The following is a 20,542-nucleotide window of genomic DNA, read 5'->3' on the forward strand; positions in this document are numbered from 1 at the left end:
ATGTAAGTAAGTAAGTAAGTAAGTACGCTTTATTTTTATAGCACTTTTCACAGACAAAAAGGTCACAAAGTGCTTCACAAAATTAAAATATACACGTAACAGATATACACATACACATAACATACAAATATACACATACACAAAAACATAAAAAACCATATTGCTAATTAAATGCTTGTCTAAAAAGATGCGTCTTAAGGCGTTTTTTAAAAGCTTCCACAGAGTCCGAAGCTCTCAAGGCTAATGGAAGAGAGTTCCAGAGCCTTGGAGCCACCACACAAAAGGCTCGGTCACCTCTTGTTTTAAAACGTGTTCTAGGAACAGTTAAAAGGTCTTGGCCTGAAGACCTCAAAGAGCGACCAGAAGTGTATACATGCAGTATATCCTGGATATAAGAGGGAGCTTGATCATGCAAGGCTCTGTAAGTAATGGTTAAAATTTTAAACTGTACTCTATAACTAATTGGAAGCCAATGTAGAGCCTTAAGTATAGGTGTAATATGTGATCTCCTGTTGGTCTTATTCAAAAGTCTTGCAGCTGCATTCTGTACCACTTGCAATTTGTCCATGGAGGATTTGTTTAAACAAGTGTACAGTACATTGCAAAAGTCAAGACGAGAAGAAATAAAAGCGTGAATAAGCATCTCCATCTCTTTTTTGGAAACCACAGATCTAATCTTAGCGATGTTCCTGAGATGGAAAAAACAGGAACGAACCACAGATTTAACATGACTGCTAAAACACATAGATTTATCAAAAATGACACCCAAATTTCGCACAACATTACAGTCCGAGGATGATAGAGCCCCAATTGCCTGCCTAATCCTAGGAATAATGTTGTCCGGTGCAAAAATCAGCACCTCAGTTTTGTCTGGGTTTAGTTGCAGAAAGTTGTCTGCCATCCAATTTTTAATGGAGGCTAAGCAATTGTGCAACAAGGACAATTTGTCCAACCTATCAGGGCTAAAAGATAAATATAATTGAATATCATCAGCATAACAATGGTATGATATTTCTCCAAAGCTACCAATAATCTTCCCAAGAGGAAGCATATACAGGCTGAACAGCAGCGGGCCAAGCACAGAACCTTGGGGCACACCACATGACAAAGGAGCAGAGTCTGACATATATGTTCCTACGGACACAGAGAAACTCCTGTCTGAAAGATAGGAGGAAAACCAATCCAGAGCTGATCCAGTAATGCCCACAGTTGTTTTCAGTCTATCAATCATAGTGCAGTGATCCACGGTATCAAACGCTGCACTAAGATCTAATAGAACCAGCACAGAGCATTTACCCCCATCAGCAGCCATCAAAATATCATTTGAAACCCTAAGGAGGGCAGTCTCAGTTGAATGATTTTTACGAAAACCAGACTGAAACTTATCAAAGATATTATGAGAATCCAAAACATTATTTAGCTGGTTCGCGACAACCTTTTCTAAAATTTTGGAAAGAAAGGGCAATTTAGAAATAGGCCTATAGTTTTTAAATGAAGCTGCATCAAGATTGTTCTTTTTCAAGATAGGCTGAACAACAGCATGCTTAAAGCAGCTAGGAACCTGGCCCAGCTGAAGAGATAGGTTTAAAATTGAAACCAAACATGGGCCAAGATGATTTATGGATTTTAAAAGCAAAGTAGTAGGTAAAATGTCAACAGGGCTTTGAGATGGTTTCATCATTTACCTCAGATGTGTCCTGTACATCAGTGAATCCACAGAAATGTTCAGTGATGAAGGCTCCAACAGAAGATTCACAATTCTCAACACAACAGAAAGTTGTTCAGTATGGCTGACGTCAGAAGTACAGTCCATTATGACAGAATAGTACTTCGCTTTGGTCACCCTGCTAACTATCTCCTGCATTATTTTGTCTCCAATTAATGTTATGATATCGTTCTGTATTGTACTGCTAAGGTAATGAACCTTTACCTCTTTGTTTTGAATCCTCCTACCTGTTCATTTAGAATGGGATCGAATTGTGCCATTAACTCTACCTGTGACGAGAAATTGCCATTGTGTGGGTCAAATAAAACATTTGTGTGGTCCCTCAAAGCATGACTGCGCTCAGAAAGATGGCAGATGATGGCAATCACTCTCCTTACAACACCTTTCCAATGTTGCCCTTCAATCTGCATTAAATCTTGATGGACTTTATCAATGGTTGTTTTAGTTAGCAACCTCTTCTGAAGATTATGCCAGCTTTCCATATTCTCAGCATGTGCCTTTGAATACTCATGTTCTTTTAAATGACTGGCTATATTCTTCCATGTGCGAAATCTACCTTTGCTGAGAGCATTTTCACATTTACCAATCAGTGCATGCAAAGCAGAATACTGCATCTGTGCTTATAGAGTATTCAAGCCACGATCTCTTGGTTTTCTCTCCATTTTTCATTACAATCTCATAATTGTCTTTTGTGAATCGTCAAGGAACTTTTTCGTTATGTTGTGGAAACAAAGCATCGGTTACTTGGACTGGGCCATTTCCCACAATTTCACAGCGCTCATGATCTTTAAGAATCCTTAGCCATTTTGCAGGGTCATGAGACATTAGGAATCTTGTAGTACCTTTGTCAAGATCAACACTACAGCAAGTGGAAGAAGGGAGTGGTGTTTCCTCATCATTAGCAGGTTGTTGTTGCAATGTCAACAAGGTGGATGGGACTAAAAACATACAGAAGATATTTAGTCACAAAATACTTTTATAATGCACATATCAGTATACTGAAATATATTAGCACTATATCTGACACTCTGAACTTACCATTTTCACTGTTAGGAGGGACTGTGGAATCTTCTGTCTGAAGTGGTGGTGACAGGGACTTAGGTAATGCTCCTACAAAAGAATATATGGTTAGCATCTTATTTAATATTTATTTTATTATTCTATTGTGGCAGTATAAGTGTTTGGCTTCAGGCTACTATCGGTTGCTTCAGGTCTATTTATTAAGCCTATCACAGCTAAAGGCGGAGCATATATATACCTGCCCTGTATTGAGTCACGTCAGAGAGCTTCTTCCTCGCATTTCCGGTTCCGCATGCAGTGTGAAGAGGCATGCAGGAAAATTGCTTTTGTGGTCCCATGGTTTGTAGGAGAACGAGTATGTGTACTATGGTTGATCTGGGGTCTGCAGCCTCTTCACAGGTAGGAACGCGGTTGTTTGTAGCATCGATCCTTCCCTTATAGGGCAGTGGGTAAATTTAAATGTCTTGTTTCAATTTACAGCGTGCACATTGATTTATGGGCACTTCGGACTGCCGTGACTGGGATTCCTCGCACCCCAAGTATGCAGGTTATTTGTATATGTGTGTCATGCTCTGGGAGATTTCTTTTAATTGTAGTTGTCGTTCCAGAGGTGCAGTATATTCTGCCGAGTAGCGGGGAGGATTCCGTTGCTGGGGTAACCTGTGATTCGCTCATTGATTACGAAGCGCTGCTGTTTTGCTGCTGTCTCAACTATGTTAAAACGAAAGGATTCGCGTCAATTTCATTCCACTCTGGCTGCGGCCGAACAAGAAACTGTTAGTGCTTTAATGGCGTATGCAGGTTGACAGGAGGAATATCGCCGCCCTGCAGTTTTAGCGTGTTTGTTTGCTTGTGTGTGTGCATGCGTGTGTGTGTGTGTGTGTGTGTGTGTGTGTAGGCAACGTGCGAGTGTGTGAATGTTTACAATGTTTGTGTGAGTGTTTGCTAATTGTATTGTTTTCTTTCAAATGTTTATTGTTTAATTAACTTGTTATTTTGTCTCCGTTTATTGTGAACTGTATTTGATCAATCTATGTGATTCCTTTCTTTGATTTCATTTTGGGTTGAGTGTTCAACCCAAAATGAAATCAAAGAAAGGAATCACATTAGTGGAGCGGCTAAGTGATATAATCGTTCAGTTTATGATACAAGCGTGAAAATTGGCATGAGCAGTCTCCATGGGTCACTTGACAAGAAAATTGTCCGAGCCACCTGAAATTTCAAGATTTTTCATTTTTCAAGATGGCCGACACCTTAGTGGAGCAGTTAAGTGATATAGTGGTTTATTTGGTGATACAAGCATGAAAATTGGCATGAACAGTCTCTGATGGTCACTAGACAATAAGCCACCCACAGCTACTTGAAATTTCAAGATGGCGGCCATTTTTCAAGATGGCCGACACCTTAGTGGAGCAGTTAAGTGATATAGTGGTTTATTTGGTGATACAAACATGAAAATTTGCATGAGCAGTCTCTGATGGTCACTAGACAATAAGCCACCCACAGCTACTTGAAATTTCAAGATGGCGGCCATTTTCAAGATGGCCACCACCTTAGTGGAGCAATTAGGCTCATGGCAATTTTCATGCTTGTATCACCAACTAAATGATATTGTTGTGAACTTAGAATCGAAAGACCAGGAGACTTGGTTGTTTCTTCAGCAGGATTCTTTATTGAGAACACAAGCTGTCGGTAGCTGCAGTCACCAAGTCTGAATCAGTGAGATGTTCTCTTACAGTTTATATACATTTAGGGGCAGGAACCAAAACTTTTTGATGAGACAGGTTTCGGAACCTGTTTGGGACTGAGAGTGCTGCCCACCCTAATTCACTCAGCATATCCATTTAAATGCTGAGACCTGAGAACAGGACTGACAGGACTCTCTTGCTAAAACACAAACTCCAAGAGTTTCAGTAAATCAGGACTGACCAGAGTCTTTTGCTAAAAAACTCTGATAATAATAATTTATACCTAACCTTAACATGCTAAATTCAATGTAAACCTAAATTAAACATTTTTATAAATTTGGAATCCCACATTTGCCCCTTTGAGAGTCTTAAAAAAAATAAACTCTCACAAAATACAAATTTAGACACTTAAAAGTTAATTCTTGTAACTTGTGTAAATTACAGGCACATAGCAAGTTCAATCTTGTAACTTGTGTAAGTTACAGGCACAAAGCAATGATCTGTGTTGTTCATCTGTAATTGCATGCTGACACAGAAACAAAACATGCAATTAGGGTCCGTGAAGTTCTTACGGGTAATATTCTTTTATGGTTAGACCAGTCATTTTCTCGTGAGAGGCGTGAGTCATTTGTTGAATGAAACACTTGATACTGTGGAAGCATATGTAGAACGCAAGTAGGAGAAATAACAGCAGCATTGCTATTTCTTTAATCCACAGCCAGGGTTTACCAATCAAGTTTCCGAACCATGAAGAATTGTCTTCAGTCATCTGGTGTAATTTTGTTGAAAGATCAAGAATGTCTTGTTGGATTTTGTTCAAGTTCTCTGTTGGATCCATTAACCCGGTGCAGCACTCAGGTACACCATACGATGGGATTAATGCTCCAAGAGTTCTTGACCACCACGTTTGAACACAAGTGAGTCCTTGAATGCAGCCATCTTTGTTGATAGACGGAGCTGAATTTTGTAGCTGTGGAGAGCTTGGGGTGGAGTGTGTATTTTTTCTGATAGCTGGTAGAACATAAACCAGGGTGCACCTGCCGTTGAATTGGCTGAATAGGATGCTGTAGACAGAGATAGGGTGTGCAACCCATGGGATTCCGGCTCCTACTGAAGGTGCATGTGGCATGCAAACGTTCTTTCCAGCGAACAAGGCATTTCTTGACATATTCATCAGCTCTAAGAAGATGATGTTTCTGGGGTCCACACTTTGTGCGATGTCCATGATGGTTAGTAGTAGTACGACAATCTTGATCATGATGAGGGATGACTGAAGTTCCCGTAGGTGAGTCTGCGTTGTGTATTTTTTTCTTCTGTGTTGGTTGTAGTCTCTGCAGTTGGTCTAGTTGTTTTCTGGAGGTTGGGTCTTCGTATGCGGGTGTGTAGGTCAGTGCATATGGTTAAAAACAAACAAACAAAGAACAACTGCAACAGACCAGTATTCATTGTAAAGACTACAAACATTAGGGTTGTATGGATTTTTAGAGTCTGCTGTTGTTGTTTCATTCTTTCCCTATTTCTTAATTTATTTGACACCTATGGACCAGTGAGGTAAGAATGGACTAAATCGGGAAAGGCATATGAGGTAGTGTCTTCACCCTGGGTTCACCCCCGAACGACTGTTGCGTTCAGTTCTTCCCAGGGCACCTCACTTGTCCGTGTCCTATTCTGTCCCTGTGTTGTGCACCAACTGTACAGTGTGTGAGAAAATTGGCACATTTCCATTCTCCAGTGAAACATCAGTCCTAATAAACATCATTAACAGAGGATGGTGTCTGATTGTAATGGTCTGCAGTATAACATTTAAGGCTGTGAGTATACTGAATGTCCCCGAAACAAAGGCTGTGACAGTCAATAAATATGTCATCTTTGTTGTAAGATACTGGGGAGATTAAGCAATCACAGCCTAAAGGGTTAACAACGTATCAAGTTGCCCCACAAGTTTAACAAGGAGGGGAGGGGCTACTTCAGAATATCAAGCAGGCTAAGCAGAAGCTGATTAACCTTGTTAACTTCTTTAAAGTTCTTTTTGTTTTTCCTACATTCTTTTCCAAAATGTCCGTGCTTGCCACAGTAAGAACAATTGGCTTCTCTAGGACTTTTGCGTTTTTTTGGCTTCTCTGAGTTGACCTTAACAGAAACTGCTGCAATTCTTACCCTCTCTTTGACATCAGAATCTCTTTCCCAAATAGCTAAACTTTCTAGGTTACTTCTGAGAGTTCTTTTAGCCCACGTAATATCTAGGAATGGCAAGGCTGTTCTGTACTCAGCTACAAGACCATCTGCCCAAATTCGGATTAGAGCTCCTTTGTCAGCTTACACACTTTCGGAATCATCCACTATTCCACTGTACGTTACAGCTACCTGACAGAACCTCTCTGTGTACTCACAAACAGTTTCACCCTTCTTCTGTACACAATTGGTAATTTTCAACCAATCGATTTTGGGTCCTAAGATATTCTTTAGGATTTTCAAAACACCTTCTCTCAAATCACCTTTACTGGCATGTTGTAGTTCGGATGTAACAGCAGACTCAAAATTGTTAAATTCAGATTCCGTTAGAATTTGTGACATCAGCTGTGTGACTTCCGGCAACGACATGTCGTAAAGACGCATTTTACTGATCAATGCTCTTCTAAATTCAGAAAAATTTGTGCATGCTGAGGGTAGGCTCTGGGATAGTCTCTCTACATCTTTAGGTCCTAGCGCTTTGACAACAGTTTATATTTGGACAACAGAAGAGTTGAGAGGAACACTTTCAGTTCCCTCAATTCCCTGAGACCTTCTCCTAGCGCCACATACCTTTACTGAGTTTACATTGACATTGTCCTCTATTCCAGTGGTTCTCAAACTTTTTTGGTCGCGCCCCCCTTTAAACCTTTAAAAAAATCTGACGCCCCCCCTCCCCCCCAATTTTTTTTAATTATATATATATATATATATATATATATATATATATGTGGAACTTTTTTTTTACAATGAAAAACGTGCAATGATAAACTTACAAGTGTCTTTGATCTAGGAAATCATTGAAGGCCTGCTTTCTGTATTTCTCCTTGAAAAATGAAAAATAAAAAAATTACAAAATAAAATAATAACGTGCAATGAAAAACAGGAATAGTTTTAATTTGTCATGTCATTGAATCAACAGTAAGAGAGAATAATAAACCAGAACTTTAACTTTTAATTTATAATTAAAAGTTAATATATAGCATCTTTGGAGAGTGCCTCACGAGCTCAGCTTCTGGTTGGTCTTCTTACCAGAGCGCGCGCGGCACTTCACAATAGCAGCTCGTGATTCGGTCCGCTGAAGAGGTTTTTTTCTTTGGCGAGCAACTTCAATGTTGGGCTTGTTCCAACGGTCTGAAGAAGAACGATTCAGTGCCGTTCGTTGCCGCTTTATAAAAGAAGAGCGCTATCACTACCGCTTTCACGCACTTGAACGCGTAACGTAACGGCTGCATTTTTATTTATTTATTTTTTGCTGATCTCCCGCGCCCCCCCCGCAGTAACCTTGCGCCCCCCCTGGGGGGCGCGCCCCACACTTTGAAAACCACTGCTCTATTCTATCAAAAGACTGTAAATCAGGATAGCTTTCATCTGACTGTTGTTCTTCTAAATCACATTTGGTTGAGGCTTTGTTATAGCCCACCTTTTTCTTGAGACAGGTCACGTGAGTCTGCAATTGTTTGTTCTGATCTTTCAACTTAGCAATACACTGAGCTTGTTTTTATGCAATGGATAAGCTAAATTCTCTGTGACAATCTTCAATTGACCATACTTTGTCTGCATCAATGTCAAATTTCCTTGTTAAATTCAATCTGACTTTCTCAGTCACGATGGAGTCCATGTGTTCTGATAACAAACACTTGAATTCTTTATCTAACCATAAAGGTGTAGCTAATCCAGTTTTCTCATTTGTTGGAATCAGTCTAGCATTCCTTCTAACCATTTTGTGAATTTCTTTGTTACCACACAATCAAAAACATTAAAACTTCTCTCTACTGTCTACAATAGAGGGTACACTTGTTAACACAGCTTAACTATTGTTAACTTTCCAAATTACCAAAACTTCACACTTAACCTCCCTGCCTACAAAAAAAAACAGAGGATAAACCAAAATATTAGCAATTTACGCTAAAATCTTCCCTGCCTACAAAAACAGAGGATCAACCGAAATAACTAGCACGTAAAGCTAATTCTTCTCTGCCTAAAGCAAAGGGTACACAATATTAACCTGTAATGTTAATCTTCCCTGACGGGCAGAGGGTATCTTTCATCTCTAAAAAAAACTTTTTTTTAGAGGATAACTTAGTTAACAAAACCCTGCAGCTGTCTGTTAACTCTTCTCTGAACGGCGCAGAGGGAAAAACACATATACTGGTCTGTAGCGGTTCTTTGAATGGAGTGAAACTCACCAACCCTTGGTTGTAAAGGAAGATTCTGGAACTCAGTCAGGCTTTGAGATCTTTGAGCTTGAAGTTTCAATCTGGAGGAAGCTGGAAAAATTCAGTCTGGTAATCTTTGTTTAGCTGGAAGTTTCGCTCTGGATTCTAAAAGATGCAGTCTGGAAAGCAGATCTTTTGTTGAGCTTGCTGTTTCAATCTGGATTCAGGTCTTTGAGCTTGAAGTTCTTTGAGTTTCCTTTTTGTCCATCCGGGTCACGGCACCAAGTTGTTGTGAACTTACAATCGAAAGACCAGGAGACTTGGTTGTTTCTTCAGCAGGATTCTTTATTGAGAACACGAGCTGTCGGTAGCTGCAGTCACCAAGTCTGAATCAGTGAGATGTTCTCTTACAGTTTATATACAGTTAGGGGCAGGAACCCAAACTTTGTGATGAGACAGGTTTCGGAACCTGTATGGGACTGAGAGTGCTGCCCACCCTAATTCACTCAGCATATCCATTCAAATGCTGAGACCTGAGAACAGGACTGACAGGACTCTCTTGCTAAAACACAAACTCCAAGAGTTTCAGTAAATCAGGACTGACCAGAGTCTTTTGCTAAAAAACTCTGATAATAATAATTTATACCTAACCTTAACATGCTAAATTCAATGTAAACCTAAATTAAACATTTTAATAATTTGGAATCCCACAATATCTTAAGCCTAATTGCTCCACTAAGGTGGTGGCCATCTTGAAATTTCAAGTAGCTGTGGGTGGCTTATTGTCAAGGGACCCACAGAAACTGCTCATGCCAATTTTCATGCTTGTATCACCAAATAAACCACTATATCACTTAACTGCTCCACTAAGGTGTCGGCCATCTTGAAAAATGGCCGCCATCTTGAAATTTCAAGTGGCTCGGACAATTTTCTTGTCAAGTGACCCATGGAGACTGCTCATGCCAATTTTCACGCTTGTATCTTAAACTGAACGATTCTACCAAACATAAACACTTAGCCGCTCCACTACATAGATTGATCAAATACAGTAAAAGCAAAGGGGTGGGGCTTGACTTGCTGATTACTTTTGTGCTGTGTATGAGCACCAGTGTGTGAAGGTGATATTAATTGTGTTTGGTTTTCTTTTGCATTTATTGTGCTATTTACTGAGTGTTTTGGTGCTCACTGAGTCCCCCCCTGCTGGTCACACTCAGTCCTATCATCTGAAAAAGTTGAGATTGTCCCTCGGTTTGTGTATTTGTGTATTGATGTTGTGAAGTCTCAGTGTTGAAGTATTATTTTGAACACTTTTCCTTGTATTGTCTTTGTTTTGAATTAATTATTATTATTGTGACTAGAAAAATTAAACAATTATTTATTCATCCACGTCTCTTGTCTTATAAGAGGGAAACAAATCTGTGCAGCCTATTTATTAGGTTGGTATTCCTGGGTTAAGAACTCCCAGGTGGCGTAGTCATTACATTAGATCTTTAGTAATTCCTCTTCATGCCACACTATATTAGCACTATATCTGACACTCTGAACTTACCATTTTCACTGTCAGGAGGGACTGTGGAATCTTCTGTCTGAAGTGATGGTGACAGGGACTTAGGTAATGCTCCTACAAAAGAATATATGGTTAGCATCTTTTTTAATATTTATTTTATTATTCTATATTAGCACTATATCTGACACTCTGAACTTACCATTTTCACTGTCAGGAGGGACTGGGGAATCTTCTGTCTGAAGTGATCGTGACTGGGACTTAGGTAATGCTCCTACAAAATAATATATGGTTAGCATCTTATTTAATATTTATTTTATTTTTCTATATTAGCACTATATCTGACACTCTGAACTTACCATTTTCACTGTCAGGAGGGACTGGGGAATCTTCTGTCTGGAGTGGTGGTGACAGGGACTTAGGTAATGCTCCTACAAAAGAATATATGGTTAGAATCTTATTTAATATTTATTTTATTTTTCTATTTTAGCACTATATCTGACACTCTGAACTTACCATTTTCACTGTCAGGAGGGACTGTGGAATCTTCTGTCTGAAGTGGTGGTGACAGGGACTTAGGTAATGCTCCTACAAAAGAATATATGGTTAGCATCTTATTTAATATTTATTTTATTATTCTATATTAGCACTATATCTGACACTCTGAACTTACCATTTTCACTGTCAGGAGGGACTGGGGAATCTTCTGTCTGGAGTGGTGGTGACAGGGACTTAGGTAATGCTCCTACAAAAGAATATATAGCCTATTGTTAGGATCTTAATTTAATCTTTATTATTATTATTATTATTATTATTATGTTAGTTTATCAGCTAATTATGTTAGCTTAACTAATTTACTTTTTTTTTTTTCATGTGTTTTACAATGCAGTACAGACACTATCCAAGCGATGTCACTGGTGATGTGCGCATTATTCCCTGCTGTACCAATGGTATTCTTCTATTTCAGTCTGCATTAATACTGTCCAACACTTTACATGCTGTTGCTAAGTGCAACCCCCCTAGCTAAACACAGTTTTTACGTAACCATATTAATGTTACTAATAATTAATCTTGCAAAAATTAAGTGAAACTAAACTGAAATTAACAACGTGGATTGTGTGATTTTTTATTTTTTTTTGTGCATTTCTGAAATCCATTACTTAACAGTCACCTCTGATAACAGATCACTCGAGATAGGCTACATGTATTTTCTGTAAAGATGCTTTAAAACGATATGTAACGTTACTACTGTGAAAAATAGATGTGAAATGAACAATGAAACGATTTGTTTGTCATTAATTAACATAAGTGTTAAGTCAATCAATCATCATCATCTCATTCTCCATCACTTATTACCACAGTCCTGTTTTCTCTTTTCCACTTCATCTAGCTTTTTTCCCGCTTCTGGCTGCCAGATGGATATGTCCTCTTCATGTTTAATACATGAATTCATGCATTTTCGGCTATGATTTTCGCCTACAGAAACGCGAGTAAGCGCGGCAGTTTGAAAAAGGCGGCAGAGGCGGCGAAAGCATAAGCAGCCTTGCGAGAGAGGGGTCCCACTAAGGGGGATGCGGAGGTGTTGCGGCGCCACTGCGTGTTATATTAATACAAACATTTCTGATTGTTTGAATGATCGGCCCTCGGGGGCCCCCTCAAAATGCGGGGCCCCAGGCACTGCCCTATTGCAGCGCCTCTGAAAACACTGCACTGCTCTTAGTGTTCAACCGTTCATCCAGGAATTACTTTAGTTGTGTCAGTCTTTCAAGACATTCAGATCAGATTGGTTTGAAATGATGATGTTCTTAATTAGGGCCCAAGCCCTGAAGGGCGCTACAATGGTCAAAAGTACAAAATGGCTCATAACTCCTCAACCGTTAGGCGTAGGCTCAAGTGTCTTATATCGCTAGAATCCTTGGCTCAAGGCGGACAAGATGCAATTATTAAACAATAACAACAACAAATAATCAATATGCAAAAATTAAATATTCTCTGGACAGTCAATAATCATAAAAAAAACCTCTTAATTTAAATTCACAGTCGCAAAGGGGAACCAAAATGTTTGATGGCACCAGGGAGATATTTTCGCTAAACTCGGGACACATGTTCATGAGCTTAATCTGAGGTCACTTGAAAAAAATCGCGATGATTGGCCACTTGGTGGTGCTATAACAAGGAACAAAATCATGAAAATAGCTATAAATGCACCCAACCGTTAGTCCGTTGAAATCCTGAATCCTTCCCAAGTCCAACGATACCAAACATGCTAGGTTTCGCCTTATAGTTTGTGTAACGTTGTCATTTAGGGCTTAAAAAACTTTCAATTATCTTCGAAACCATTAGTCCGTTCAAGAAAAAAACACCACAAAATTCCAAACAGTGTCACCCATGGATCATTTTTATGCTCTCATAAATAGAAGTGTCTAAACTTCAAAACAAAATGAGATATTTACAACAAATTTGACAGACATGTATGGGTACACTTTAAGGACACCTAATAGTGTTGGGCCCTCTATTATTCTCATTATATATGATGCCACTTGGAAATATTATAAGGAAACATGGAATTAGTTTCCATTGTTATGCTGATGACACTCAAATATATATTTCATCACGGCCGGATGAAAACGCTGAGTGTGTTAAAGATATAAAAGATTGGATGACGTGTAATTTTCTTTTATTAAATCCAGACAAGAGAGAGGTAATACTTATCGGTTCAAAAAACCGCCCACAAAACCTCTTACAATACAACTTTAACATCGTAGGATGTCCTGTTACTTTATCCTCTACAGTAAAAGACCTGGGTGTTATATTAGACTGCAACCTGTCTTTTGAAAATCATATTTCATATGTTACAAGAACAGCCTTTTTCCACCTTAGAAACATTGCTAAGCTACGTAATATGCTATCAGTTTCTGATGCAGAAAAGCTAGTTCATGCATTCATGACCTCGAGACTAGATTACTGTAATGCTTTATTAGCTGGTTGTCCTGCATCCTCAATAAACAAGCTACAGTTAGTCCAAAATGCAGCCGCTAGAGTTCTTACTAGATCAAGAAAATATGATCATATAACACCAATTTTATCATCACTGCATTGGTTACCTATAAAGTTCCGTAATAATTACAAGGTATTGCTACTGACTTATAAAGCCCTAAACGGCTTAGCTCCAGTCTATTTAACGGATCTTCTATCGCCCTATAATCCAGTATGATATAATCCATTATAATCCTATAATCGCTCTTTAAGATCACTAAATTCGAGGCTTTTGGTCATACCTAGGATATCCAGATCAACCAAAGGAGGGAGAGCATTTTCACATTTAGCTCCAAAACGTACTCGGTTACTAACGTAACCTCGGTTCTCTCTAGAAGAGGGAACGAGTATTGCTTAAGTTAGCTTACGCTACGGGTAAAGTCATCTTTTCTCGAGATATGAAGCCAAAAATTATCCTTAATTTTTTATATATTGTCCACGCAGTGTAGCAGGCTGTCTAGCGTGCTCATTGGCTGCCATGCGGCAACTGCATAAGCCTACCAGTGAGCCCGGCGTGACGTCACGCCCAATGACGGCGCGCGCGCCCTCACGCGTCACAGCCCGCCAAAATAGGGGGGTGGCTAGCATATAAAAGGAAGGCTCGGAGGCTGATTCTCTGGTTTTCGTCGACTGAAGCGACATGAGCTCGTGGCGCGAGCACGGCAGGTTACGCAATACTCGTTCCCTCTTCTAGAGAGAACTGAGGTTACGTTAGTAACCGAGTACGTTCTCTTACAAGAGGTTCTCTCGTATTGCGTAAGAAACCCGGGGGACACCGAACAGTGGAAGACAGGTGGCCGACAGAGTGGGCCAACACATGTTCAAAGCACACATAAGCACACATTAGGGGGTGTAGAGCGGCTCAGCCGGTCTATCAGATATTGACACAACCCCTTTTTTTAGTGCAGCTCAACCAGGAGAGCTAAATCGAATAAGTGGCCTGCGCACAAGTCTGGCGGAGCCCAAAACGACTTAGACTGATAGAAGTTTAGCCTGCAGGGTGGAAACTTCCAGGTTATAAAACCTAACAAATGTAGAGGGGGAGGCCCAGCCTGCCGCCGTACAAATGTCATGAATGGAAATCCCGCTGGACCAAGCCCACGATGAGGCCATGCCTCTGGTGGAATGAGCCCATATGCCCAAAGGGCACTGCAGGTTTTTGGACGCGTAAGCTCCCGCAATAGTGTCCACTATCCATCTGGATAGACTGTGTTTCGAGGCGGCGAGACCTTTAGTGCGCCCACCAAACGAAACGAACAGCTGCTCCGAGCGCCTGAAAGCGGCGGAGCACGTGACATAGGTCCTCAAAGCCCTGACAGGGCAGAGGAGGTAACTGTCAGCTCCACTACCGGATGCCGGTAGAGCTGAGAGGGAGATAACCTGCGCTCTGAACGGGGTGCCCAACACTTTGGGGACGTAACCATGTCTCGGTTTGAGAATGACTATAGAGTCATTGAGACCGAACTCGAGACACGCCGCGTTAACTGATAACGCGTGCAGATCACCCACGCGTTTAACTGAAGACAGAGCTATCAGAAAAACGGTTTTGAGCGTGAGGTATTTCAGCTCCACAGTATCAAAAGGTTCGAAGGGACAGGCTTTCAGGGCCTCTAGGACGAACGCTGCAATAGCCGCGACATAAACTTTGAGCGTGGAGGGAGACCTGCCCGCGTCCAGCAGCTCTTGAAGGAAGCACAAAATCCACGAGACCCCACACGTTTGTGGGTTTAGATTTTTCCCCGTGCACCACTTATAGAACACAGACCATTTCGACGCGTAGAGCCGTCTAGTAGAGGGGGCTCTAGACTGCGCAATCGTGTTCACGACCCCTTCTGGCAAATCAACAAGTATCCGTTGATCCTCCACACATGCAGAGACCAGTGCTCTAAGGTGAGGATGCCAGATCGAACCGCGGGCTTGAGAGAGAAGGTCTCTTCTCACCGGGATCGGCCATGGGGCTGAGTCTGCCAGCCGCATTAATTCCGGGAACCAAGTCTGGTTCTCCCAGTGCGGGGCAATGAGGAGCACTGAGTGGCACATCTCTCTGATCCTCCCGATCACCTGAGGTAACAGCGCGATCGGGGGAAAAGCGTACAGCGGGGCGTTGGGCCAGGCTTGGGCCAGCGCATCCTCGCTCTTCGAAAAAAAATTCGGGCAGTGGGCATTGTCGTTTGATGCAAAGAGGTCGACTTCCGCACTGCCCCAAGCTGGACTGTTTGGGGGTGTAGAGACCATTCCCCGGGGGGAACGTTGTCTCTGGACAGTCTGTCTGGGCCGACATTCAGGTGACCGGGCATATGCGCGGCTTTCAGCGAGCGCAGCAAGCCCTGAGCCCAAACGAGAAGGTGTTCCGTCAGCGCGCAGAGGGATTTGGATTTGATTCCGCCCTGACGGTTCACGTAAGACACCACTGACATGTTGTCTGTATGGACTAGTACATGGTGCCCCCGCAAGTATGGGAGAAAATGTTTTAGTGCATTCTCGACCGCCAACATCTCCAGACAGTTTATGTGAAGGCATTTCTCTCGGTCTGACCAGAGGCCGTAGACCAGTCTGCCCTCGAAAAGTGCCCCCCAACCTAGGTTGGAGGCGTCCGTCGAGATAATTTTCTGGCACGAGATAACTCCCATTGTGACTCCCGTTGGTACCATTCGGCCGCCATCCAGGGCTGCAGGGCTGAGACGCAGCCCTGATTCACACTGACTCGCGAGCCGCCGGTAATCCACGCTCTGTGGGGCGCTCTCGCATTCAGCCAGCGCTGAAGCGGGCGCATGCGCAGTAAGACCAGCTGGAGCACTGCTGCAGCTGAAGCCATGTGGCCCAACATCATCTGAAATGTTTTCAGGGGGAGACATCTGCCTTTCTGAAAAGACGCGGCGAGATGTCGAACACGGCGCGCGCGCTGTGTTGACAGTCTGGCCGTCATAGTAACCGAGTCCAGCTCTATTCCCAAAAAGGAAATTGACTGGCTGGGTATTAATGAGCTTTTGGTCCAGTTGACCGAAAGACCCAAGCTTTTCAGATGGCTGAGAAGCGCTAGTCTGTGGGAAATGAGTTCTTCCTCTGACTGCGCTAGAATCAACCACTCGTCCAAATAGTTCAGAATTTGCATGCCCTGTGTTCTCAGGGGAGCGAGGGCCGAGTCCATGCACTTCTTGAATGTACGGGCTGCCAAAGACAGGCCGAACGGGAGGACGGTGTATCGATATGCCTGACCGTCGAAGGCGAATCTCAAGAATGGCCTGTGACGGGGAATAATCTGAATCTGAAAGTATGCGTCTTTCAGATCGAGTGAAATAAACCAGTCCCTCGGGCGAATCTGCGCGAGGATTTGTCTGGTCGTGAGCATTTTGAACGGCCGTCTCATGAGAGCTTTGTTCAAATGTCTCAGATCTAATATGGGTCTGAGAGCTCCGTCCTTCTTTGGAACAAGGAAATAACGGCTGTAAAAGCCCGACTCGGTCAGAGAAGGATGCACTCGTTCTATCGCCCCCTTGCACAAAAGTTTCACTATTTCTGTATGAAGCAGATGGGCTGCTTCTGTATTCACTATCGTCTCGGTCCGTGCTTGAAAGCGCGGGGGACGGTGAGCGAACTGCAGCGAATAGCCCTGTTTCACAATGTTCAGCACCCATTCTGACACGCCCGGGATAGCTTCCCACGCTTTCGCGTGTAAGGCTAGGGGTTGAATGGCCTCTGGGTCCCGGCCGCTGCACTGCGCGGGATACGGGACTCGTAGCAGAGGAATTTGCGCGGTGCGCGCGCTGTTGATGCTCGGGAACGGGGGCTCACTGATAGCGATAACTGGCTGGCTCAGTCACTAGGGACGGAGAACATTTTGCAGTGAGAAACCCGTGACGCGGTAGCGGCGTGGGCGTTAATGTGTTCATTGGTAAGTGTGGACGCTCGTGAGCGGGCACAGGGCTTACATTTGTAACACGGCCAGTGTTGGGGAGCTTTATGTAATCTAACCCCCGAGGCAGTTGTGAGACAGAGCGGGCAAAGTGTAGGCGTGGGCACTGGACCGTGGGCACGTTTCCTACATTTCACACTAGAGCGGCGTGTGCGTGCTTTATGAGAGTGTGCTCTGTGAGGTACACAGGGGAGATCACTGGGGTGTGGGCACATTTACTACACTCAAAACACCGTCGGCGTGAGCCGGATAATCAGATATTATACTCTTTCTGAGATTTCTCTGGGTCGCCATGAGAACAGCTTTGCGTGCAGGCGAGCGAGTTGTGGAAATGACTCGTTGGCTGCTGTAAACTCTACTGCAGTAGCCTTTTCTAAGGGGACTGACAGAGATGAAGCTGTGTGTTTTGATGGTGGTCCGGCCGCAGCGGGCCGTCTTTTCCTCCCTGCACGTGGTAGGAGGACTTCGCAGACTCGGGTTTCAGCGTGACCTTAGGCCGGGGGCCCCGAGAGGGAGGCTGCCTGCGCTGGCTGGATGAGCGCGAGACCTGGAGCAGCCGCCCCGTCGCTGCTGCGAAGGCGGAGGTCGAGGCGAGCGCTGTGTAGAGCTGCGTGCAGGAGGCTGAGCTTGAGAGCAGCCTGCAGCGGAGCTCGAGCGTCGAGGCAGGAAGAGGTTCATGGCCTGCGATGCTTTCTGTACCTCCGTAAAACGATCCACGATGCCGCTTACAGCAGGGCCGAAGAGGCCGGTGGGGGAGAGCGGGGCGTTGAGGAAGATGGACCGCTCAGACTCACCCATGTCGGCGAGCGTTAGCCACAGATGGCGCTCGGTAGCTGTAAGCGAAGCCATGGATCTCCCGATGGCTTGGGCCACGGTCTTGGTAGCGCGAAGAGAAAGGTCCGTCGCGCTGCGCAAGTCCGTCAAGGTTTGATTCGGGCCTTTCTCGTCCAATTCACGGAGGAGATCGGCCTGGAGGATCTGGAGGACCGCCATTGTGTGCAGGGCGGAAGCAGCCTGTCCAGCGGCGGAGAAAGCGCGGCTGACGAGTGCTGAAGTGGTCCTGCAGGCTTTAGACGGGAGGGCAGATTTTGAGCGCCATCTCGCGGATGGGGGGCAAAGGTGCACTGTGACCGCCTGTTCCACCGGGGGAATCTGGTTATACCCCTTCTCCGAGGCTCCGTCCACGTCAGAGAGAGTCGAGGAGGCTGGGAAGCGGAGTCTCGCGGAGAAAGGAGCGTTCCAGGATTTAGAGAGCTCAGCATGGAGCTCGGGCAGGAAGGGTGCTGGCCTAGAGGCAGGCGCTTGGCGGCGGCTAGGCAGGAAGCACCCGTCGAGTCCCGTCGAAGCGCCCGTTAGGCGCGGGCACCTTCGGTGGTGACCATTCGAGGCCTAAGTGCTCGACAGACATAGTGAGGAGGCGGAGAAGCTCGGCGTCCACACTGGCGCGGGCCCGGCTAGATTCCTGGGTCGAAGAGGAGGCGGAGCGGTGAGACCCGGACCACTCTTCGCTGTCCGACGCCAGGAGAGAGCAGCTGTCAAGAAGGGCGTCCTCATCCGCTTCATCCCCTGAGGCGACGGCAGTGCGGGCAGTAGCCGGCAGCTGCGCGTCGGGAAGCGGGGGCGGAGAGGGAGAGAGCGAGGCTCGCGGGAGAGGCTCCGGCGAAAACCTGGCTGGCCCATCGGACTCCGGTGGTCTCTGTGAGCGGCGTTTCTTCTTATGCGGACCAGAGATGGCAGGAGTGGCAGCGTCATCGTCAAATAAGGCGAGTCGAGGCCGCAGGGTCGACATCGGCAGTTCTTCGCAAAACTCGCAGCCGCCCGAAGACATGGCGGTGGCTGCAAGGTCACGTCTCAGGCAGAGAGCGCAGATCACGTGGCGGTCCCCGTCGCTGAGATGGGCTCGGCACGAGCCGCAGGAAACACAAGGCATTTTGCAACAAACGCCTCGGCTCTTTTAGTATAGTATGTCGCGGTGGCGAGCACAAAGTAGAAGCAGTAAAAAAGGATACTGATGTCGCCAGATAGCGAAGCAGGCACGGGTGGCTGAAGGCGGCGAAGACGGCCGGCTTCCTCAGACGCTTTCCTCTGCTTGCAGGCGCTTGTTTCAACGGCGGCGGCTTCTCAGAGAGCAGCAATGCGGAGAGCTTCGCTGAAGAGACGAAAATCAGAGAATCAGCCTCCGAGCCTTCCTTTTATACGCTAGCCACCCCCCTATTTTGATGGGCTGTGACGCGTGAGGGCGCGACGTCACGCCGGGCTCACTGGTAGGCTTATGCAGTTGCCGCATGGCAGCCAATGAGCACGCTAGACAGCCTGCTCTAGGTCTGCTAGCTGCTACACTGCGTGGACAATATATAAAAAATTAAGGATAATTTTTGGCTTCATATCTTGAGAAAAGATGACTTTACCCGTAGCGTAAGCTAACTTACGCAATACGAGAGAACCTCTTGTAAGAGAACTCTGGAATAGCCTTCCTGATACTTTTCGTTGCTCAGACTCGCTCTCCCAGTTTAAAACTAGATTAAAGACGCATCTCTTCGGCCAGGCATTTAATATTTTTAATCTTACAGTTCAAACTACAATCCGGCCTCTAGTTCATAAACGCCAGAGGAGAACTGGCCCCCGACTGAGCCTGGGTTCTCCCAAGGTTTTTTTTCTCCATTAGGTCACCTGATGGAGTTTTAGGACACCATTAGGTCACTTGATGGAGTTTTTCGGTTCCTTGCCACTGGTGCCTTTGGCTTGCTCAGTTGGGGATATTTTGGGGATATTTAATTTAATTTTATCAATCAATAAATTCCACTAAAAACAAACCTTGTTGTATTATTTTAATTTAATACTGTGAAGCTGCTTTGATACAATCTGTATTGTGAAAAGCGCTATACAAATATATATATATATATATGTATGTATAATAAAAGTGGTGGAGATCAGGCAAGACGTGGTGCTATAACTGTAAAAAAAAAAAAAAACATTCCTAAGTAAATTGCCTGTATTGCTGTAAATGGTATTTTCCATCAATGATCTAAGTTTATTTGTTTATTCGGATCCCCATTAGCCACTACCTAGGCAGTGGCTACTCTTCCTGGGGTCCCAACAAGTAAAAAATACAAAACTACATTTAATCAACAACAATAAAAAGTCAAGTCAATGAAACATACTAACCCAACATTCATTCCAAATATCAAAATCAACAATTTACTATATATTGTGCCATTAAATGTTCCTTTAAAATATATTTTTTAAACTATTTTTCCTTGTAAAAAT

The 20,542-nt window shown here is 43.9% G+C and overlaps 1 protein-coding gene across 22 annotated transcripts in view; it reads right to left on the bottom strand.

Moving 5' to 3' along the window:
- Nucleotides 1–20,542, bottom strand: part of LOC308683281 (butyrophilin subfamily 2 member A1-like) — a 96,623-nt gene that overhangs the window by 7,656 nt on the left and 68,425 nt on the right. For 6 of the 22 annotated variants that reach the window (XM_081353655.1, XM_081353656.1, XM_081353670.1 and 3 more), the window contains 7 exons: nt 11,000–11,071; nt 10,843–10,914; nt 10,686–10,757; nt 10,529–10,600; nt 10,372–10,443; nt 2,765–2,836; nt 2,569–2,664 (listed from right to left, as the gene is read on the bottom strand). In XM_081353655.1, coding sequence (XP_081209781.1) covers nt 2,569–2,664; nt 2,765–2,836; nt 10,372–10,443; nt 10,529–10,600; nt 10,686–10,757; nt 10,843–10,914; nt 11,000–11,071 — 528 coding nt within the window. The remainder of the gene's footprint in view (nt 1–2,568; nt 2,665–2,764; nt 2,837–10,371; nt 10,444–10,528; nt 10,601–10,685; nt 10,758–10,842; nt 10,915–10,999; nt 11,072–20,542) is intronic. The other 16 variants (XM_081353667.1, XM_081353666.1, XM_081353664.1 and 13 more) reach the window with 14 other exon arrangements.

Source organism: Scardinius erythrophthalmus, assembly GCF_964197995.2.
Source record: "Scardinius erythrophthalmus genome assembly, chromosome: 2".
Lineage (NCBI taxonomy): Eukaryota > Metazoa > Chordata > Actinopteri > Cypriniformes > Leuciscidae > Scardinius > Scardinius erythrophthalmus.